The 23,917-nt window shown below is 47.7% G+C and overlaps 1 protein-coding gene across 1 annotated transcript in view; it reads left to right on the top strand.

The window, feature by feature from the left end:
- LOC140398650 (src kinase-associated phosphoprotein 1-like) overlaps positions 1–23,287 on the top strand; it is a 514,762-nt gene extending 491,475 nt beyond the window's left edge. Inside the window, exons 13-14 of the mRNA XM_072487554.1 lie at positions 16,144–16,243; positions 23,043–23,287. Of these exons, the coding sequence (XP_072343655.1) occupies positions 16,144–16,236 (93 nt within the window). The 3' untranslated portion in view covers positions 16,237–16,243; positions 23,043–23,287. The remainder of the gene's footprint in view (positions 1–16,143; positions 16,244–23,042) is intronic.
- Positions 23,288–23,917: the final 630 nt, after the last annotated feature.

Genomic DNA, 23,917 nt, shown 5'->3' on the forward strand with positions numbered 1-23,917 from the left:
AATAAAAGCTAACACACCGTACGCCTTCTTAAACACCCTCTCAACCTGGGTGGCAACTTTCAGGGATCTATGTACATGGACACCGAGATCTCTCTGCTCATCCACACTATCAAGAATATTACCATTAGCCCAGTACTCTGTCTTCCTGTTATTCCTTCCAAAATGAATCACCTCACACTTTTCTGCATAAACTCCATTTGCCATCTCTCAGCCCAGCGCTACAGCTTATCTATGTCCCTCTGTAACTTATAACATCCTTCCGCACTGTCCACAACTCCACCGACTTTAGTGTCATCTGCAAATTTACTCACCCATCCTTCTACGCCCTCCTCCAGGTCATTTATAAAAATGACAAACAGCAGTGGCCCCAAAACAGATCCTTGTGGTACACCACTAGTAACTGGACTCCAGTCTGAAAATTTCCCATCAACCACCACATTTTGTCGTCTTCAAGCGAGCCAATTTCTGATCCAGACTGCTAAATCACCCTGAATAGAACAGTACAGCACAGAACAGGCCCTTCGGCCCTCGATGTTGTGCCGAGCATTGTCCGAAACCAAGACCAACGATCCCACTCCCTGTCATTCTGGTGTGCTCCATGTGCCTATCCAATAACCGCTTGAAAGTTCCTAAAGTGTCCAACTCCACTATCACAGCAGGCAGTCCATTCCACTCCCTAACCACTCTCTGAGTAAAGAACCTACCTCGGACATCCCTCCTATATCTCTCACCCTGAATCTTATAGTTATGCCCCCTGGTAACAGCTACATCCACCCGAGGAAATAGTCTCTGAACGCCCACTCTATCTATCCCCCTCATTATCTTATAAACCTCTATTAAGTCGCCTCTCATCCTCCTCCGCTCCAAAGAGAAAAGCCCTAGCTCCCTCAACCTTTCCTCATAAGACCTATCCTGCAAACCAGGTAGCATATTGCCTTATGTAAAAAAGAAATATCCCATGGCATTTAATCAGAAATTTTCCAACTGTTTTAATATTGGAAAGCTCTCCTGATGGGCAATCTAACTGGTTTATAAGATTATAAATCGAGTGCTGTAATTGTGATGTACAGTTTCATTATCCTACATTAAATAAGTTAATAAAAACAGAATAGATTTTCTTTTTGTGTGTGCTAAGCTGTGCAGGGAGTCATTGCGAGAGACTTGAAGGCACTTTCCCACAAGCAGAATGTGGAAAGCACACAAGACGTGTTCGGGAGAGGTATCAGGGATCGCTGCAGGTGCAAAAACCCTCTGCTCTGTAAGAGCCCCATTCACAATGAAATCGAAGCCTTGCCCCAGAGGCATTTCCACACTGTTTAGAATTGATGTGCTTGAGATTTTCTTCCTTTAACAATGCGGGCCATCTGTATCTGTGTGTCCTCGCCTTGTTTCTCTCACACCTTACCAATTGCTGGAGTTGTCTGTTTTAATGGACTTTCTAAATCACAATATGCCAAGCAGGAAACACTGAGCAACTCGCATCAGCCCGTGCACCAAATAAGTGGGAAATTATATTACTTCAGCTCAGGCAGGGAAAGGCGATTTCATGCATTATATATATAATTGGCAAAGAAAATGTTTCATAAGGAAAATAATCACCAAGTGACCAGCAAAATGGGGTATCGTATGTTCAAGGTAATCAAAATTTATCAAACCTAAAATCCTCTAAATCTGTTTCATTGCAACAACAGCACCTTCTTGCTCTTTTATTAACCTCTGTGGCTTGAATGGAAATTCAGAACATTAGAATAGGGAGCAATATAGCAGGTTCAAGCTATATTCATATATAATCCCTATTCCGCTGCCCTTTAAAGAGGGGACCTTATTAGGAGCCGTCACACAGAATGTTGGCTATAACTCACAGAATAAACAGTACCCTGTACTTGTACACTGGAATTATTCCTCAGCCTGCTGAATAAATTGTAAAGCTGTCCATTCTGTGTGAAGAAGTGCTTCCTGACATCACCCCTGACTGCCCCCGCTCTAATTTGAAGGTTCTGCCCCCTTGTTTTGAGCGTGCCCCACGCATCCCCCCCCCCCCCCCCAACATAGTTTCTCCCCATCTACCTCATTGAATCCTTTAATCATCTAGCTCAATTAGATCACCCCTTAATCTTCAATATTTGAGGGAATATCAACCTAGTCTACTCAATCTGTACATAATTTAACCCTTTTAGCCCTGGTAACATTCTGGTCAATCTGCACTGCTCTACCCTCTAGAGCCAATCTGTCCCTTCTGAAGTACAGTGCGCCAAATGCAGTCTTCATTTTGTGTTGCCCTGAGCAACACTACAAAATAAACACTTCTAAAGAATTATGGCCACTCAATATCAGGATTGGAAAGTCTGCCAACACTGAGTGCACACACAGAATCGTCCACATGGCTGACGGGCTGGATGACCGTTGCCACCTTGTATGTATCAGTCACTTGTCGCTTCACCTCCGAGTCACCAGGTTCAGAGTTCAGGTCGCATTCAAGAGATTTGACCAAATATTCCAGACCAACTTTCAGCTCAGTACCAAAGAAGGGCAGGACTGTCGGCGGTGCTGCACTGTCAGACGGTATGGGTGAGGTCCGTTTACCTTCAGCTGAATGTAATCAATCACTATTTCAAAGAGGAGGTTTCCCCAGTATCCTGCCCAATAATTACCCTTCTATCAACATCACTAAAATCACATTGGCCTGTAACTTCTGAGGAGCAGCAATCACTGTCAGATTGGCATCCCACTCCTATTTTTCTGCACCATGCTGGAACTCCACATTTCTGGTCAGGAGTTCCGATCCCATCTTCCTTATTTATCCATTCATGGGATGCAGCCATCACGGGCAAGACCAGATTTTGATGCCCATCGATAATTGCCTTTGAACTGATTGGCTTCCTAAGCCATTTCGGGGGCAGTTCAGAGGCAACCACATTGCTGTGGGTCTAGAGTCACATGTCGGCCAGACCGGGTAAGGACGGCAGATTTCCTTCCCTAAAGGACATTACTGAACCTGATGAGTTTTTCTCACAATCAACGTTAATTTCATGGTCGCCATTACTGAGACTCTCTTTCCATTCCTGATTTATTAATTTAATATTAATTCCGCTGCCGTGGAGGGATTTGAACCCTTGTCCCCAGAGCTTTAGCCTGGGGTCTCTAGGTTACGAATCCATCTCCCACTTCAGAAATATGGAGCAAACCTTTGATCCAAGTGCTTCTTCCTAGCACTGGATTGTTGGGGGCAGACAAGCCACACCCTTTTTTTAGTGCTAGCCACTGTGTTCTGGTACGTGTTTACTGATGCATTGGAAAGCTTTGGGACATTTAAACAGCGTTGCAGTGTTTCCATGTATGAGTGAACACGTAGGTAAGTAAGTGGATAGGGTAGGTAGGGTCAAGGTTTAGAGTAGATGTACGAGGCAAGTTTTTTACGCAGAGGGTAGTGGGTGCCTGGAACTCGCTACCGGAGGAGGTGGTGGAAGCAGGGACGATAGGGGCATTTAAGGGGCATCTTGACAAATACATGAATAGGATGGGAATAGAAGGATACGGACCCAGGAAGTGTAGAAGATTGTAGTTTAGTCGGGCAGTATGGTCGGCACGGGCTTGGAGGGCCGAAGGGCCTGTTCCTGTGCTGTACATTTCTTTGTTCTTTGTTCTTTGGTAGGTAGGGTAAGTGGGCTGGGAGGTAGGGTGGCCTATGGGGAGGGTGGTGAGGTTGGGTCAGGCTAGGGCGTGGGGGCTAGTCGGTGTGGGTTGGGGGCGGTGATGGGGATGGGGTGGCAGTTGTAGTTACCCAGGTATTAGACTATGATTTTCCTGCCTAACATTTCCTGGGTAACCATTCAGGACAGTAAGTGGAAATTGTCCGAAGTCTCCAACTTTATTCTAACTCTGATGTCATCTGAGGAAGGAGCAGCGCTCCGAAAGCTAGTGTTTGAAACAAACCTCTTGGACTTTAACCTGGTGTTGTAAGGCTTCTTATTATTCTAACTCAGAGGAGATTTTTATTCCAGAGCAGGGAAATTGCCAACGGAAGTTCAGACTTGCCGGACATTTCCATTCAGCTGAGTCAGTGTGTTAGCACGTCCAAGGAATCCCACAGTGCATCTTGGGGGATATTCCCAGTTTCCAATGATCCAGAGACCAGAGGATCTAGGCCATTATCTGGTCATTTACTTAATTACTTTGTGGGAGCTTGCCCTGCACAAATTGGGATGTTGTGTTCCCTATGTAACAACAGTGACTTCACTTTTAAAATACTTTTGTCAGTTGTAAAGTTGGGCCGTCCCAAGGTTGTGCATGCTGCTATATAAATGTAAGTCTTCTTGTATAGCATTGTACTCCAGGAGGAGACCACACATTTAGGAGAGATGGGGAAATCTGTTTTTTAATGCTTGCTGAATATTTCATTCCTGTTTCCTTCTGAGGATTAGGCTAGTGTCCTGTTCAATAAACCCAGGCTGCCCTCTGCTGCGAGCTTACGGTTGGTAAAATGTGTCCCAACGACACAGCGCATTCGGTTAGAATGAATAATATTACTCTGGATTGAGACTCTATAAAATGGTCGCTTGTAAATTCAATGCGCTGAGATCAAATAAACGTACAAGGGAAACAGCTTTACACGCCACACAACACAGATGAACCTGCCCTCATGTTGTGTCTCTCCTGACTGCATTGAATTATTTCCAAACTGGGTGAGCCAAATAAACAATACAAACCATCGGGATTTGTGCCAGTAATTATCCATCCACAATCCACCACCAATATATCCAAAATCATCAGGACAGAAACATAAAATTAGAGCCAGACCATTTAGAGGCGATGTCAGGAAACACTTGTTAACACAAACCATGATGGAAATCTGTAACTCTCTCCCCCAGAATGTTGTTGAGCCTGAAGGCTAATTTAATACCTTAAAACTGAGGCAGACAGATTTTTAATGCAGTAAGAGGTCTTACAACACCAGGTTAAAGTCCAACAGTCACCTGAGGAAGGAGCAGTGCTCCGAAAGCTAGTGATTTGAAACAAACCTGTTGGACTTTAACCTGGTGTTGTCAGACTTCTTACTGTGCTCACCCCAGTCCAACACCGGCATCTCCACATCAGATTTTTAATAGGCAAGGGTTTTCAGGGTTATGGGACCAACACAAGGGATTGGAGTTGAGGTGTAGAGCTTTGGGATGGCAGAGCAAGTTCAAGGAGCGGAATGGCCTCCTGTTCGCATGCACCTATCCTTCTTAGCTTAGGGCGGCATGGTAGCTCAGTGGCTAGCACTGCTGCCTCACAGCTCCAGGGACCCGGGTTCAATTCCAACCTCGGGTGACTGTGTGGAGTTTGCACGTTCTCCCCGTGTCGGCGTGGGTTTCCTCCGGGTGCTCCGGTTTCCTCCCACAGTCCAAAGATGTGCAGGTCAGGCGGATTGGCCATGCTAAATTGCCCCTTTGTGTCCAAAAGGTTAATTGAGGTCACGGGAATAGGGTGGAGACGTGGGCTTAAGTGGGGTGCTCTTTCCATGGGCTGGTGCAGACTCGATGGGCTGAATGGCCTCCTTCTGCACTGTAAATTCTATGATTATTATAAGTGACTCCATTTAATTATTACAACAGCAATGAACTGTATTACAGAAGCGCCTGAAATGTGGTAAATTTCACAGGGTGGCTACATTAGCGAACAAGATCTAACCCTGAGCCACATAAGGAAATATTTGGCCAGGTGACCAAAAGCTTGATCAAAGAGGCAGGTTTTAAAGAGCGACTTAAAGGGGGAGAGAGTGGTCCAGGGAGGGAATTCCAGAGCTTAGGATCCAGGCTACTTGTGGTGATATGCATCACTGTAAATACACAAGGGGTTAATGTAAATACACTACAATTAAGTAAACATTAGAGCGAGCACCGGAGATGTCATCACATGCAGACATACACCTAATGAACACATAAAATAGGACACAACCAATGGGCAGTCAAGGCACCCAGAGGTGACACTACCACAAGGGGGCATTACACAACCCATATACAAGGGCAGGGCACACATGCTCTGTCTCTTTCCACAGGCGACACTTAGAGAGTAGGACAGGGGCAGATCAGAAGCATCACACCCACCACGTGGCTCAGAGCAGACTGGTTAGTTAGACTGAGTTACTATAGCAAGATTAGCAGGAGAGTCGAACTCATAGAGAACTGTGCTAATGGTTCAATAAATCACATTGAACTTACTTCAACGTCTGGAGTATCTTTTGGTCAAAGCTGCACTGAGATGCAGCCTGTGTTAACCCAGAGTACATAACACAACACTACTGAAAACGCAGGTGCCAGTGATGGAGCGATGAAAAGGACAGCATTGGAAAAGACTGGAGAGCTGAATGAGATTAGAGAAATAGGAAAAGCAACGGGAGGCCGTGGAGAGATTTGAGCAAGGGGGTGAGAATTTTAAAATTGATGCATTGCGATTACCTACTTTCAGAACACAGAAATTTGCTTCGACGCCTCTCTGGACAGTTTATAGAAGATAAATCAGTGCAAAGAGAAACAGAATTTCCTTGTTACTGGAGAGATTGTGTCAGTTGAACACGAGTTTGAATTTATAACGTGCAGGTTCGGGGATCTGCACGGTTGTGATTGGAGGATCTTGGCAAGGGCTATGGGGTTTAGCAATCTCACCTCCCAAGTTCAGGAACGTAGCTTTGCATCCGACCAAGATTAACATTATGAAATTTTCCTGCCTCTGTGAGCTGTGAGGATTCTGAGAAACATGAATGAAATAAATGTGCACAGCCTGGAGCCCTGAGCTGCCGATGTGGGAAATTAAAAATGTTCACATTGAGGCGATGTGTGGAGCTCTTTTTGCAGATGTTGCTTAGCTACATATCTGGGGCAGTGTAGAGGAATCTATGACTGCAAACAATGCACAAAACTGAGATGTTGACCAGGATCCAAAAACATTCACAATTGGTCACTGGCAAGAGGACTTCAAAACCAAGGACCAAAATATAAGACAGTCGCTAATGAACACAATCGGGAATTCAGGAGAAACGTCTTGACCCAGAGATGGTGAGAATGTGGAACTTGCTACCAAAGGAAGTGATTGAGATGAATAGTATAGATACTTTTAAGGGGAACTGGATACACACACGAGGGCGGAAGGATTTGAAGGATATGGTTGTTGGGTGAGATGAAGTGGGGTAGGAGGAGTGTGTCTGGAGCATGGTCCATAGGAACAAGAGTGGGCCATTCAGCCCATCAAGCCTGTACCACCATTCAATACGATGGTGGCTAATTATCCATTTCACTGCCTTTTCCCCACACTGTCGCCATTTCCCTTTGTGTAATTGACATTTAGAAATCTGTCATTCTCTGCTTTAAACATACTCAATACCTGAGCTCCCACAGTCCTCGGGTTAGAGAATTCAAAAGATTCATGAGGCTCTGAGTAAAAAATATTCTCCTCACCTCAGTCCTAATTGGCTTTCGCCTTATTGTGTCCCCAGGGGAAACATCTTACCTGCAGATACCCTGTCTATCCCTTTAAAAAATCTTGCCCGTTTCAATGAGATTATCTCTCATTCTTTGGAACTGTAGAGAATGTAGGCCCAGTTTCCCCAATCTCTCTTCATAGGATAGTGCTGCCATCCCTGGAACAAGTCCTTGATTGCACTCCCTCTATGGCAATAATATCCCCCCTAAAGTAAGGGAACTACAGCTGCACAGTACCACGGGTGCAGTCTAACCAAGACTCGACAATTGAAGCAAGACCAGTCGATTAAATGGCCAATGTCTGTGCCTTCCTTAATAACTCTTGTTACCGAGGCTGAGTTCAAAAACGGCCTGTTCTTTTTACACCCTTGGATTTGGACTCAGTTTATTGGAAAAGAAATCTCACTTAATGAAGACTGAGAGCCCTGTGTTGATATTGCAAATTGCAGCAATAAAATGCCTCTTCATAAAAGTGGAGAAAACTCCAATATTTACCTGTTCCCTGAGAATTCGACTGGAGGTTTCAGTCACTGCAACAATAATAGTTCACATTGTCCTTAATGGAGTGAAATGTCCCAACCTGCTCCTCATGAGCAATTAGGCAGAATTACGGATATTAGGGCAGAGAATCAAAACCTGGTCAATGAGGCAAGCATGAAGAAATGTTTTTAAGCCGGAGAGAGGGGTTTAGGGAAGGAATTCCAGAGCTTGGAGTTCAGGCAGCGGAAGATGGAGCAATTAAAATCTGGAATCCTCAAGAGCCCAGGATGGGAAATCTCGGGATCATTTACTGGACCCCATTTGAAGGCTTATGGGTAAGAGAGGGGAACATGAAAATCTTAAAATCAAGGCTTTGCTGGACCGGGAGCTGTGCTGAGACCTGCAGAGGTTACAGGAATAGGGTGAGCGAGGCCATGGAATGATGTAAAAACAACGGAGACACTGTAGTTGGATAGCAATTCCTCTTCCTGTCTGACTTTTTAAACGTTTTCATGATGTGATCTAAAATTTGAACAATGTCACTAGTTTTTTTAAAATATATTTTATTCAAGTTTTTTGGCCAAACATAACAATACGTAGTGTTTCTTTTACACAACAATAAAGCAATATAAATAGCCGTGGCCAGTTTTAAACAAATAAATAAATAATATATATAAACAAAAACAAAAGAAAAACAAAACTAAATGGCAACTGCCTTGTCCAAAATAAATACTCTCCAAAATTACAGTCCAACAGTCCAATATACAATTACATATACCAAATACCTATACATATACAATAACATCCCTGAGAGTCCGTCCGATTCCTCTTCCCCCTCCCCCCCCCCCCCCCCGGGTTGCTGCTGTTATCTACTTCTTTTCCATTCCCTCTATCTTTCTGTGAGGTAGTCGACGAACGGTTGCCACCGCCTGGTGAACCCCTGAGCCGAACCCCTTAACACGAACTTAATCCGTTCTAACTTTATGAACCCCGCCATATCGTTTATCCAGGTCTCCACCCCCGGGGGCTTAGCTTCCTTCCACATTAACAATATCCTGCGCCGGGCTACAAGGGACGCAAAGGCCAACACGTCAGCCTCTCTCGCCTCCTGCACTCCCGGCTCTTCTGCAACCCCAAATATAGCCAACCCCCAGCTTGGTTCGACCCGGACCCCCACCACCTTCGAAAGCACATTCACCACCCCCACCCAGAACCCCTGTAGTGCCAGGCATGACCAGAACATGTGGGTGTGATTCGCTGGGCTTCTCGAGCATCTCGCACACCTATCCTCTACCCCAAAAAATCTACTGAGCCGTGCTCCAGTCATATGCGCCCTGTGTAGCACCTTAAATTGTATCAGGCTTAGCCTGGCACACGAGGACGATGAGTTTACCCTACAACAATGTCACTAGTTGACCTAACAGTGGGAATGGAGACGTGTCAGAGTATAACTCGAATCGTGGCCACAGTACGAAGTCAGTCCCTGTCTTAAAATCATTTTTATGTTGCGATTGTGAATTCTCAATTCCCTTTTTATTCAGGAAACAACATGCTGTGACGACAGCAATCTGCCAATACTGGCACTGCACCACTCCTACAGGTAGGAGGGTATAATTACACTGTGACAAGTTCACATGGACATTTCCCACAGGGCTACATCTAACAGTGAGGTGGATGTATTGCTCACCCTCTCCCTGTTCGAAAAGTTAGTCGCAAACTGATCGACTTTACAAAAATGCTCACCCCACGACAAAATAATGGTCCGGACAGCTTAAACAAGTAGCGAGTGGACTTTTGGCCCTCAGTGGCAGGAAGTCCCCCACTCGAGACCCACCAGTCAGTCTGGCTGGCAACTCCGAAAGTTGCAGCAGTGCCAGTACTCAGTAGTGGGCACTTCTGGGACTGCAAGCTGGGCACCAATGAAGAGATCGATGGATTCCAAACTCAGGTAAGTTTGGGATTTCTGGGTGGGGAGGGATCAGGCACATGGGGGTTTGAAAGTTGGGGTGCTGGGGGGGGGGGGGGGGGGGGGGGGGGGTGGAGCAATGACAAGGCGGCTAGGGAGGTGCATTTAGGAGGCCAGGTGGGGAGGCACAAAGGGGATGTATTATCATCTTGGGTGTGTTTCCGATGCACAGTGCATCCTCCCACCTGCTTATTCGTTTCAGAAGGTGAAAAAGCCAACTCCACACTCTCGCCTGCCTGCCCTCACCACTCTCTTCTGCCCACCCTCCCCAAGGTCAGTATAGTTTGGGCAGCTTGATATTGGGTCAGTTGGCTTGTTAACGAACTCAATTGCATGTGGATAATTTTTCTTTAACGGCAGGCAGGAAACCAAAGTGTGGACCTCGGGTTTGTAACCTGAACACACAATCCCAGCCGTGGAAATAAACAAGGGGAAAAGTTCGCACTTAAGAAAGGAGGAAGGAACTTGCATTTTTCCACTGCCTTTCATGACTTCAGGCTAACCCAAAGCACTTCACAATTAACAAAGTTCTTTTGAAGTGTAGTTACTGATGTAATGTCGGAAAGATGGCAGATAATCTACACACAACAAGATCCCCCAAACCACAATGTGACAATGAATAGCTAATCTGTTATAATGTTGCTAGGGGTGGCACGGTGCTGCAGTGGTTAGCACTGCTGCCTCATGGCACCGAGGTCCCAGGTTCGATCCCGGCCCCGGGTCACTGTCCGTGTGGAGTTTGCACATTCTCCCCGAGTTGCGTGGGTCTCACCCCACAACCCAAAGATGTGCAGGCTCGGTGGATTGGCCACGCTAAATTGCCCCTTAATTGGAAAAAAAAATAATTGGGTACTCTAAATTTTTTTTAAAAATAATGATGTTGCTGAAAGAATAAATATTTGCCTAGGAGACAAGGCTCTGCCCTCTCCCGTACTCCTTCAAAAGAGTAGCCTTGGGGTATGGTAAGGTGGATATGTGGGTCCCTCTATACTGAACTGTGCAAAGGAATAAGGTTATAAACTGAGAGATTTGCCAGTGCGATGTAAGATAAGAAGTGATGATCCCACAGAGGAAGCAGAACCCATCGAGTGATCCAGTCAGAAATGATCAGAGCTCATCAAAAATGAAATGTGAGAATTTGCCCCTTTACAAAACACACAACCTCACCCTCTCTGTTCCCTGAGGAATTGGAAGAGTTCACCCTGAACTCTCTCAGGTGCTGCTCTTGGAATCTGCCTTTAAGGGATAGCAGCAGCATGTCATCACCAGAAAGGAAGTGTGTCTTGTAATCCAGTCTCAGTTTTACTTTGGCCTGTGAACAGAACACAGCACACGGCTCTGCTACTGAAGTCTTCAAGCTTTCTAACCACATATATATATGTTCTTGCGTGCTTAGTTTAAATAAATGACCCCACAATGTATTTGCATCATCCTTTACGAGTGATTGGTGCCTTATATCATCAAACAAACATATCAACTGCCAACCCTAATAACCTTCCTGAATTCACTTCCTGCTTTTTCAATTAAATTATGTAAATATAAAAAACATAATCTTCCCCCTTGATTAGATCTGGATATAGTCACACAAGTATACACTCTCTCATCCAAGTTCACATTCAGGCTCACACTCATCTACCTACACACCTGCATACACACACAATCCATGCTCTCACTAACTCACAGATTTTGAAATGTAACATTCTGCGTGTTCTCCGGGATATCCGTTTTGATATCGATCGCTCAATCAACGTACATAACAGCAGATTGGTCATTGTTCATTTATCTTGTTGCTGTTTGTGGGATCTTCCTGTGCACAAATTGGCTGTTTGGGAGATGCGGAGATTGTGAATGGAGTCATACAAACACAAGCTCCTTATTTCTGACCCAGGCGAACCAAGAACTTTGCAGCCGAAAAGAGAAAATTCTAAATCAATTATTCAGAGGATGAGGCTAGAAAAAGCACACGTGGTAAAGATGTTGCATCTGTTCGGGTTTGGCAATACAAGATGCATGAAGAGCAAAGTAAGCTTAACAATGAAGGAAGGGTTACACTTCCGTTGCAGCACCTACCCTGGGGCAAGTGCTGATTTGTGCGGCGAAGGGTCCCAGGAGTGAGATGAGCAAGTGGTTTAATGGGTCACCCATTCCGGAAGCAGGGAACCAATTTATGGAGGACAGAATCTATTGAAGATCTGGTCAAGTTTAGCAGCAGGATTGTAGAGAAGCTGACAGCAAGAATCCGGATCAACGCTCCCTATGCCAGCATGGAGGGAGTGCTGCACATTCAGTCGGATGAGATGTTTAATTGATGCCCCGTCTGCCCTCTCCAGTAAAAGATTCCACGCCAATGTTTTACGGAAGAGCATGGGCGTTCTCTCTGATGTCCTCACCAACATCACTAAAAATCAGATTATTTATCTCTGTGCTGTTGCATAAGATGGTTCAGGGGTGACCTAATTGTGCTGTTTAAAATGATAAAGAGATTTTATCAGATTGGTCGAGGGAAACTGTCCTCTGATTGGGTGGCATCCAGAACAAGGGGGAAAAAAATTAAATTAGAGCCAAGCCGTTCATAGAACGTACAGTGCAGAAGGAGGCCATTCGGCCCATCGAGTCTGCACCGACCCACTTAAGCCCTCACTTCCACCCTATCCCCGTAACCCAATCACCCCTCCTAACCTTTTTGGTCACTAAGGGCAATTTAGCATGGCCAATCCTAACCTGCACGACTTTGGACTGTGGGAGGAAACCCACGCAGACACGGGGAGAACGTGCAGGCTCCGCACAGACAGTGACCCAGCGGGGAATCGAACCTGGGACCCTGGCGCTGTGAAGCAACAGTGCTAACCACTGTGCTACCGTGCTGCCCTGTTCAGGGGTGAATTTTCACACAAAGTGGAGTGAAGTTCAGCAACTCTTTCCCCTGCCCCCCCCCCCCCCCCCCCCACACACACACACACAGAAAAAAAGCCGTGGATGCTGAGAGTCAAGTGAAATTCTCAATTAATGGGCGTAAGTAAGTACGGTAGCACAGTGGTTAGCACTGTTGCTTCACAGTGCCAGGGTCCTAGGTTCGATTCCCGGCTTGGGTAACTGTCTGTGCAGAGTCTGCACGTTCTCCCTGTGCCTGCGTGAGTTTCCTCCGGGTGCTCCGGTTTCCTCCCACAAGTCCCGAAAGACGTGCTGTTAGGTAATTTGGACATTCTGAATTCTCCCTCTGTGTACCCGAACAGGTGCCAGAATATGGCGACTAGGAGATTTTCACAGTAACTTAATTGCAGTGATAATGTAAGCCTACTTGTGGACAAGAAAGATTATTATTATTAATAATCTACCGGCTGCGTGGCGCGCAAACGGTGGCACGGCCGACGCTCCCAGTAGATGCTGGCAGATCCCCCTTCCAGGTTTTACCTGGCTCGCAACGCCTCCCAAAATCTAACTGGGATCTTTCGAGATGTCGCGATCTGAATCCTGCCCATTGTGGGCGGATCAGTCCACAAATGGGGACCGGATGGAATGGCACTTGGGAGGGGGGGGGGGGATCTTCCAAGGGATCGGTGGTCCCCAGGTGGGCACCCTAACCTGGCACTGCTGGTGCCACCTGGGCACATTGGTACTTCAGCATGTCACCCTGGCCCTGCCAGGGGCCCCAGTGGCTCTGGCAGGGACACCCACGCTGAGGATCAGGCCTACGGATGCCCTGCCCATGTGAGGTGGGGGGGGGGCCTGAGGATCCCCTTATAGGTGAGTTGGGGCGTTGTGGGGGTCTGGGGGTCGTGTCGGAGATCAGAACATCATTTCAAAATGCCGTCCCGCTCTCCTCCTGCATTGAGGAGTTCCAGCGAGCAGAGTTCCTCAGTGCCGGAAACGGGACTAAGTGTGGTCTCGGCAGGGTGTCGCTGGCTGAGGTCCTGGATTGCAACAAGGTCGCGTTAGATAGCGTGGCCTTTCTGGCCGCTGTGAGCGCCAGGAAACACCCAGCTAAACCCGCTCAACATGGGACTCTTGCAATTTGGTTAGATCGCGCCCAATATATTTTTCTTAGAACAGGTATCAAAAAGTATAGAGTAAAGTCTGATAAATGGGATTGAAGTGTACACCAGTCACAATCTAATTAAGCAGCAGAGGAGGTTGGTGGGGCTGAATCATCTCTCCTGCTCATAATGTTCAACACACAGGAAACTATAAGTAGCTTCTCTGTCAGTACTAATGTGCATTATACAACACACATTAACATGGTGTTACAGCAGCATACAGCTTGGGTTCCATCACTGGCACTGTTGTGCTTGATGTAAAATATGGTTATGTTATCAGTAAGTCATAATAACAGCAGTAAGCCTTCATAATCTCCGGTTCTTTTGATTCATAGCGATTCTCCTTTTATACATCAAATGCAGGGTGGTGTGCTGGTTAAAGGTTGATGAATGAGGGGCCCGACTGTGTTGCCAAGATCTTTCAGCCAGCTTGCAAGCAGACAGGATGGCGAAAGGCAACGGATGCGAGCATCAGCAAAAAAAAAATCATTGTATCAGCCACTCGTTCCTGGCAGCTGGTGGTGGAAGTCTGATAACACAGGAGTACCTGGGAGCAGTCACTTAGCAACATGCCGCTGGGGCACTGAGGCAGTTTGACAGACAAAGTGTCAGAGCGTCTCCCAGAAGAGGCTGTCCTGCAAAGTGGTTGACTCGCAGGTGACACGTCCCTCCTTGCTTGCAACCAGCCCAACGACACTAAGAAACGTGGGTATCTGGACATGATGCTGGTAACAGATCAACCAAGAGTGTTGCAAACTCGCACCTCCCGATAACTAAAGGGGCAAAGGGAGCAGCAGCCAGATCCTCAAGAAATTGGCACCGATTACAATTCCTGAGATGAGTTCAGTATATTACAAATTTAGTATCATTAGCCAGCAGCTGCACAGTTTAGTGCCAGCACCAATATAAATATTTGAAATGGGAGTGTTAGGGATTCAAAGCTCTTTACTTTGCTCTCATTATGACCTCAGGATCATTGGCACGGTGCACTGATAGAGCGAAGGGAGATGCTGAATAATATGGTCTGCATGTGCTGCAATCTGTCCATTTTTCTGATTTGATGCAGATACATTCCCAACTCAAAGTCACATCATTGATAACAAAGGAAAAAAATGTCAGTGTTTGCTGCAAGTCATTTTTCTACATTTCTTATTTCTCTTGCAACATATCTGTTAAATATTAATGATCATCCATGTTGCAATCTGCCCTGGCATGCAAGTTCAGTGTTGGGAGAGAGATTTGTTTTTTAGGTTTTCAAAGTCAAAACGCGTTAAAAATAAAGATAAAAGCTCATGTGACATTGTGATTCCAGGATGAGAAATCTTCACCCTCTCCACACTATCTCTTTGTTAAAAGCTTGCAACTTGTATTTCTATTCCAGTTTCCACAGCGTCAGGATATCGCAGAGAGTTTACAGTTGGCGAAGTACTTATTGAAGTGTAGTCGCCGGTGTGAGATATGAAAAGCAGCAGCCAAATTGTGCACAGCAAGATCCCAGAGACAGAACTATGCCAATGAGCAGAGGATCTAGAAATGTTGGTTGAGGGCTAAATATTGACCATGTACAGGAGGAGGCTCCCCTGCTCAATTAGTGGCCAATGGGATCTTGTGCATCCATCTGAGGGGGGGAGAGAGAGAAGGCGGTTCAGTCTCTTCTGAAAGATGATGCCTCTGACAGGGCAGCACTCTCTCAGTACGGGCAGCAAGAGGGCCGGCCTGGATCATTCGCTCAAGTCTCAGGGGTGGAACTTGAGCTCACAGCTTCATGACTCAGCAATGGAAAGATCTCAATTAAAGGCAGAATCTCAGCAGGTCTGGCAGCGCCTGTGGAGAGAGAAACAGGGATTTTTTTTTATTTTTATAAATTTAGAGTGTCCAATTCATTTTTTCCAATTAAGGGGCAATTTAGCCTGGCCAATCCACCTACCCTGCACATCTTTTGGGTTGTGGGGGCGAAACCCACGAAACACGGGGAGAATGTGCAAACTCCACATGGACAGTGACCCAGAGCCGGGGTCGAACCTGGGACCTTGGCGCCGTGAGGCAGCGGTGCTAACCACTGCGCCACCGTGCTGCCCTAGAGAGAAACAGAGTTAACATTTCGAGTCTGTGTGACTCTTTGTCTGAAGCCTCAAAACGTTTATGCAATTTTCCTCCACAGACGAAAGATCTTAACTGGAATCTCTTTATTCTTCTTCCCTTTCAGGACTATAACCATTATGGATGGTGGGTTGGAGAGATGAAAGGTGTAATTGGCATCGTACCAAAGGATTACCTGATGGAAGCCTATGAAATCTGAGGGACAGGTCTGTATTCTTCGCTGAAAAAGGAATTTAGTAATGTTTTCAATGATTTAAGACATACATGAGTGTACAAAGTACAAGTTGACTAAAATTATGGTATTTTCCATCTGAAATGAAAATTAAGACAGCACGGTGGCGCAGTGGTTAGCACTGCTGCCTCACAGCGCCGAGGTCCCAGGTTCAATCCTGGCTCTGGGTCACTGTCCGTGTGGAGTTTGCACATTCTCCCCGTGTCTGCGTGGGTTTCGCCCCCACAACCCAAAGATGTGCAGGGTAGGTGGATTGGCCGCGCTAAATTGCCGCTTAATTGGAAAAAATGAATTGGGTACTCTAAATTTAAAAGAAAAAAAATGAAATGAAAATTGGAAAAGAAAAAATGAAATGAAATGAATGAAAATCGCTTATTGTCACAAGTAGGCTTCGAAAGCCCCTAGTCACCACATTCCGGAGCCTGTTCGGGGAGGCTGGTACGGGAATTGAACCGTGCTGCTGGCCTGCCTTGGTCTGCTTTAAAAGCCAGCTATTTAGCCCTGTGCTAAACCAGCCCCAGAACCAAATGGAGTGTTTTCCGATAGGGATTCACAAGCTTTAGGGAAAAGGAGACGGGTGAATACACTTGCCAAGTCTCACACAACCCAGAAAAAGTTTTTAAAAAAATATTTTTATTGAATAAATTTTTCATTATAGCAAAACAAAGTCATATTAAACAACAAATACATAAAGGTACAATTCATGAATAGCACAATCAATAATCGATAACCCCACGAAACCCAACCCTTCAACATATAACTAAAAACTGAAACTCCCGTCTAACAGCTGATGGTGACTAACTCTCTGAGAAAGGAAATAAATGGCTACCATCTCGAGTAAAGCCCTTCTGTCGACCCTATAAGGATATACTTGACCTTCTCTGGATATAGGAACTCCATTAGGTCACCCAACCAGGCCGAGGCACTGGGCGGAGTAGGAGATCTCCATCCCAGGAGAACTCGTCTCCGGGCTATCAATGAGGCAATGGCGAGGGCATCGGCCTTCACGCCCGTCTACAGCACCAGCGAGTCTGAGACCCCGAAAATGGCCACCAGCGGAAAAGGCTCCAGCTCGATATCCAGAATCCCTGACATGTTGTTAAAGAAAGAGACCCAGAAACTTACAAGTTTAGGACACGACCAGAACACCTGGGTATGATTCGCTGGACCCCAAGAACAGTGTTCGCACTTATCCTCCACCCCAAGAAAATAAACACTCATCCTCGTATTGCTCAGATGTGCCCTGTGCACCGCCTTGAACTGTATCAAGCTGAGCCTATCACAGGAGGAGGTAGAGTTGACCCTGTGAAGAGCCTCACTCCGCACACCACCCCCATCAAAAACCCAGACCCAGCTCACCCTCTCATTTGCTCTTCACAGAGCAGGATCTGGCCGTAAATTTCCAAAATCCTCCCCTCAGCCAACTCAGTCAGAAATAAGATCCTATTCAAGAGGGAGGAAGAAGGTTTTCATAGAATAGAATAGAATCACTACAGTGCACAAGGAGTCCATTCGACCCATCAAGTCTGCACCAATCCTCGGTAAGAGCATCCCACCAATCCCTACCCTATCCCGTAACACAGTATCCCCACCTACTCTTTTGGACACTATGGGGCAATTTACCATGTCCAATCCACCTAACCTGCACATCTTTGGACTGTGGGAGGAAACCGGAGCACCCGGAGGAAACCCACGCAGACACGGGGAGGATGTGCAGACTCCACACAGACAGTGACCCAAGGTTGGAATTGAACCTGGGACCCTGGTGCTGTGAGGCAGTAGTGCTTGCCACTGTGCCACCGTGTTGCCCTAGGTGCCAAAGGAAATGAAGAGATCCCCTTACATAAGAAACTACGCACCTGGAAATTACCTGAATAATTTAGACATCGGGAGTTGGAATTTGTCCAACAGCTCCTCAAACCCGGCAAACCTGCCCTCCACAAACTGGTCCCCAAAAATCTCCAGCCCCTCCTCCCCCCCCATGACCTGAACTTTGAGTCTAAATCTGCTGGCACAAAGAGGTGATTCTTATAAATAGGGGCGAACAACGACATGGAGTCCCGCTTGAAATCTTGTTGAAACGGCCTCCAAATCCTCAGCGTGGACACCACCACCATTCTCCAGGTACATTTTGCTGAGGAAAACAGAAGCGAGGCAGTTACCAAGGCCCTCAGGCTAGAACCACGACAAGAGCTCGCCTCCATCTGCCCCCATATAGAATTCGGATCACTGAGCCACCCCGGGACTTTTTCAATATTAGCGGCCCAGTAATAAAATAATAGATCAGGTAAAGCGAAGTGTGTGTCTCTCTCTCTCACTGAAGAAACAACCTACGAATCCTCGGCACCTTGCCCGCCCAAATGAAGGAAGCTATCATCTTGTTGACTCTAATAAAGAACAATGTGGGAAGAAAAGTGGGGGGGGGAGAAATAAAAACCCCGGGAGAACATTCATCTTAAGAGTCTGACCCCCCCCTGCCCGCCAAGGACAGGGCGAGGTTATCCCACGTCTGCAAATCAGATTTAACCCCATTCACCTACGAGTTTAATTTTATTTCTGAAATGAGGCCCAATCATGGGCCTCCTGGATTCCAAGATAACGAAAGCTGGACCTGACAAAACAAACAGGCAACATTCTCCGATTGGCTCCCCACTCCCGGGGGAATACACTAGAAATATTCACTCTTATCCAAATTCAACTTATACCTTGAGAAGGAGTCAAAACTCCCAAGTAGTTTTGTTACCTTATCCATGGTGCAGACTGGGTCTGTGATATAAAGAAGCAGATCATCTTTATACAAGGACACCCTATGCTCCCTCCCTCATAGCTTTATCCAATTCCACTCAGCGGAAGATCTTAACATTTTGGCCAGTGGATCAATTGCCCAAATAAACCGAAGCGGAGACAATGGGCAGCCTTGCCTCGGACCCCTATTCAACTGAAAGTAACTCGAGCTCAAGGTGTTTGGGGGAACGCTTGCAGTGGGACCCCGATACAAAGGACAAATCCAAGATATAGGGATGGATTCTTCCGTCCTGCCCACGCCATGGGCGAGGTGCGGACAATGGAGAAGTCCATTGACCTCAGGCGGGATTCTCCATTCGCTGGGCAGACGCAGCCGGAGAATCCTGCCCATGACCTTTGGCCCTATGGGACGGCACGCTGGCACAGTGTTTAGCACCGCTGCCTCACGCCGCCGAGGACCCGGATTCAATACAGCTCCGGGTCACTGTCTGTGTGGAGTATCCACATTCTACCCAACCCGGCTTGGGTCACTGTCTGTGCGGAGTCTGCACGTTCTCCCCGTGTCTGCGTGGGTTTCCTCCGGGTGCTCCGGTTTCCTCCCGCAGTCCAAAGATGTGCTGTTAGGTAATTTGGACATCCTGAATTCTCCCTCGGTGTACCCGAACAGGTGCCGCAATGTGGTGACTAGGGGCTTTTCACAGTAACTTCATTGCAATGTTAATGTAAGCCTACTTGTGACACCGATAAAGATTATTGTTATATCTGCATGGGTCCCACCCCCACAACCGAAATATATGCAGGATAGGTGGGTTGGCCTCCCGTCCGTGGGCTCCAACCTGTACACACTTCGATAAAAGGCTTCAAACGCAGCGTTAACCTTTGATGGGGTGGAAACCAACCTGCCACCCGGGCCCCCCCACAATCTCCCGGGTGGCAGCTGCTGTCTCAGCTGGTGCGTTAAAAGACGACAGCACGGTAGCACAGTGGTTAACACAATTGCTTCACAGCTCCAGGGTCCCAAGTTCGATTCCGGCTTGGCTCACTGTCTGTGCGGAGTTTGCACATCCTCCCCGTGTCTGCGTGGGTTTCCTCCGGGTGCTCCGGTTTCCTCCCACAGTCCAAAGATGTGCAGGTTAGGTGGATTGGCCATGATAAATTGCCCTTAGTGTCCAAAATTGCCCTTAGTGTTGGGTGGGGTTACTGGTTATAGGGATAGGGTGGAGGTGTTGACCTTGGGTGGGATGCTCTTTCCAAGAGCCGGTGCAGACTCGATGGGCTGAATGGCCTCCTTCTGCACTGTAAATTTTATGATAATGAAAGGCTTTCTCCCCGTGTTCACAGAACGTCCCTGTCGAGTGTCGAGCTGGCTCACCGCCTCTCCCACTGAGAGTTACTCCAATTGCGTCTGCAACTGTTTCCTACTCACCAGCATCTCCAGTGTAAGAGCAGAGGGACGTGCTGGCGGTCCACATCAAGGACAATCCAGCAGCCCCCGTCACTCCAGCCTCCCAATCCTTTCATTGTGTGACTTGTAGGAAATGATCTCCCCCTAATGACCACATTAAGGGCCTCCCACAGCACAGAAGCTGAGATAGACTCACCCTTATTAAATGTAATGTACTCCCCAGTGGCAGAGATGTCCCCCCACCCCCAAAATTAGCTGGTGTGAGTCCGTCAGGAATAGAAGCCGTTACTTGTTGATAAAAGCTGTACCATCCCAATTTGGCGCATACTCGCTAACTAGGACCACCGAGGTGCCCGCCGAACACCCACTGATAATCACGTCTCCCATTCTGGTCTGCATCCTGAGGATTTGTCTTCCCAGTTGTAGTCTCGGCTCATCAGAATGGGGCTTCTGCCCGAGTGACTGATGGGCTCGATCCAGCTCAGGACGGGACATCGATCTACCCTCCCCACCACCATTTGGGCAGCACGGTAGCACAAGTGATTAGCACTGTGGCTTCACAGCGCCAGGGTCCCAGGTTCGATTCCCCGCTGGGTCACTGTCTGTGCGGAGTCTGCACGTTCTCCCCGTGTCTGCGTGGGTTTCCTCCGGGTGCTCCGGTTTCCTCCCACATTCCAAAGACGTGCAGGTTAGGTGGATTGGCGATGCTAAATTGCCCTTAGTGTCCAAAAAGGTGAGGAGAAGTTACTGGGTTACGGGGATAGGGTGGAAGTGAGGGCTTGGGTGGGTCGGTGCAGACTCGATGGGCCGAATGGCCTCCTTCTGCACTGTATGTTCTAGGTTCTATCTTCCCAAACATCTTCGAGTTGTAGTCTGCCGAGTTTGGGCCCTCCACTCCCTCCAGCAGCCCCACGATTCTAAGGCTGTGTCTCCTGGATCAATTCTCCAGATCACCCACCTTGGCCCGCGGCACTTCATTATCTGCAGCCAACATTCTCATCTCAGCGTCCAAGGAGACAATCTGATCGCTCTGCTTCGAGAGAGCAGCCACCACACCCTGTAACGCCGCGCCATGTACCTTTACCGTCTCACCAGACTTTGCCAACGCCGACCGAATGGGAGCTGGGACCACTCCTCAGAGACAGCCCACCGCTGTTTCTGAAAGTCCACTGCCAAGGTGACTGTAAGTAACTCGCCCGTCAGTCGAGCGCCCTGAGTTGCAGCCGTGGTCTCCACCATTTTCTCAGTAGAAGTGCCTCGAGAGACTTCCGAATCCGTCAACGATTCTTTACTTGCTGGCTTCCTTGGCCTGGACATTTTGGGCATTTCTCTTGTGTCGGAACCTTATCCCACTGAAGTAGTTCTGTTTTAACCCAAACACCCCCCTAAAACTGGGCAAAAGGAGCTAAAAATGAAGTACCCTGGCGGGAGCCACCCCCTTGGCAACTACTCCCTTCACACCCACACCAGAAGTAAAACCCAGAAAAAGTAACCCTGACAGTTCTGCCAAAAATTAAGTTCAAGATAGAGAGACCAGTCCACAATGAACACAGTTTCTTTCAGTCAAATGCCACTGATCAGTAAACGTGATCTGAGCAGGTGTGTTAAATCAAAAAGCCAAACACAGGTAGTGAATAGTCATTTCAAGAATGGGGGGGGGGGGGACATAATGCCACTTTGACAAAATGGTACCAGGCAGATATGGACTCCGATAGACCAGCAATAAAGAAGGATTCTTGAAGCCCACGCTGCCCAATTAGAGCCTTTCACGGGTGATGCCAGGCAGCGCTTCACACAAAGGAAACTAGAACTCTCTTACTTAAAACAATGTCCAGGCTGGGATCAGTATCAGATCTGGGTTTTGTTAAGGGCTATGGAAGCACGATTGAGTTGAGATGAAGATCAGCCATGAATGATGAAAGAGGCTTGAGGGGTCCAATGGCTTCCTGTTCTTCAGTAAGGGAGTACAATCCACTCTAAGGACTTTATCGCTGTTTCCACGTCAACATTGGGGAGCTGGTGGCGAGGTAGTACTGCCACTGGACTCGTAAACCAGAGACCCAGAGTACTGCTCTGGAGTCCCAGGTTCAAACCCTGCCACAGCAGACAGTGAAATTTGAGTTCAATAAAATATCGGGAATGAAAAGCCTAGTGATGACCATGAAACCATTGTCAATTGTCATAAAACCCAATCTAGTTCACTAATGTCCTGTAGGGAAGGAAATCTGCCATCCTTACCCGGTCTGGCCTACATGTGACTCCAGACCCACAGCAATGTGGTTGACACTTAGCTGCCCTCTCAAGGGCAAATTAGGGATGGGCAATAAACGCTGGCACAGCTGGCGACGCCCACATCCCACAAACAAATTAAAAACAAAATTGACACTCAACCTGACGCTAGTGGAATCGATGCCTTCAGGAAATGAGGGGTGATTGGCAGTTGAGTGTTATTAGCCATTGTATGGACATTAACAATATCAAAAAGCAGTAATGTGTCCTCTTGTGGTTTCACTGGGAGTATTAATAAGAGGAATGAATGTTCCTCACACCACTCTGTTTTGATGAACTTTTTGTGCCAATGTTTCCATTCTCAATATCTGTTTCCGGTTGTGTCCTCTGATAGTCAGTCACTCGATACAAGAATTGGCCAGACGCTGTGATGTGACTTGAACCGCTGGCTGCTGCTTAACATCATCAAGGAAGCTTCTGTGTGCCCCTGCCTCTCTCCAACTGACTGGACATCACATCTTCAAGTTAAACAGACCCAGACATCTTCACTGAAGAAGAAGTCAAGCTTTAAGCAATGTCACCCGCCATTCATCCTCTATTTCATACTAATTAAATAAAGAAATGATTCAGCCACTGTAATTCAATGCTGTCTCATAGGATTCTCTCGCAGTAGGGAAACTCATTGGGCGGGATTCTCTGACCCCCGCCGGGTTGGAGAATCGCCGGGGGGGCGGCATGAATCCCGTCCCGACGCCGGCTGCCGAATTCTCCTGCGCCGGGGTTTTAGCGGGGGCGGGGTTTGCGTCGCGGCGGCTACGGGCAGCGGCTTCACTGGCGATTCTCCGGCCCGCAATGGGCCACCCGTTTTCGGCCAGTCCCACCGGCGTAAATCAAACCAGATCCGTACCAGCGGGACCTGGCTCTATGGGTGTTCTGCAGAGTCCTCGGGGTGGGGGGGGGGGGGGGGGGGGAGATCTGGCCCGGGGGGTGCCCCCACGGAGGCCTGGCCCGCGATCGGGGCCCACCGATCTGCGGACGGGCCTATGCCGTGGGGGCACTCTTTCCCTCCGCGCTGGCTGCTGTCAACCTCCGCCACGGCCGGCACGAAGAACCCCCCAGCGCATGCACTGGGATGATGCCAGCACACACTGGCGCTCCCGTGCATGCGCCAACTTACGGCGACCGGCGGAGGCCCTTCTGCGCCGGCTGGCACGGCACCAACCTCGCCAGTGCCGGCCTAGCCCCTGAAGGTGCGGAGGATTCCGCACC

The sequence above is a fragment of the Scyliorhinus torazame genome, chromosome 21 (assembly GCF_047496885.1).
Source record: "Scyliorhinus torazame isolate Kashiwa2021f chromosome 21, sScyTor2.1, whole genome shotgun sequence".
NCBI classification, from domain to species: Eukaryota; Metazoa; Chordata; class Chondrichthyes; order Carcharhiniformes; family Scyliorhinidae; genus Scyliorhinus; species Scyliorhinus torazame.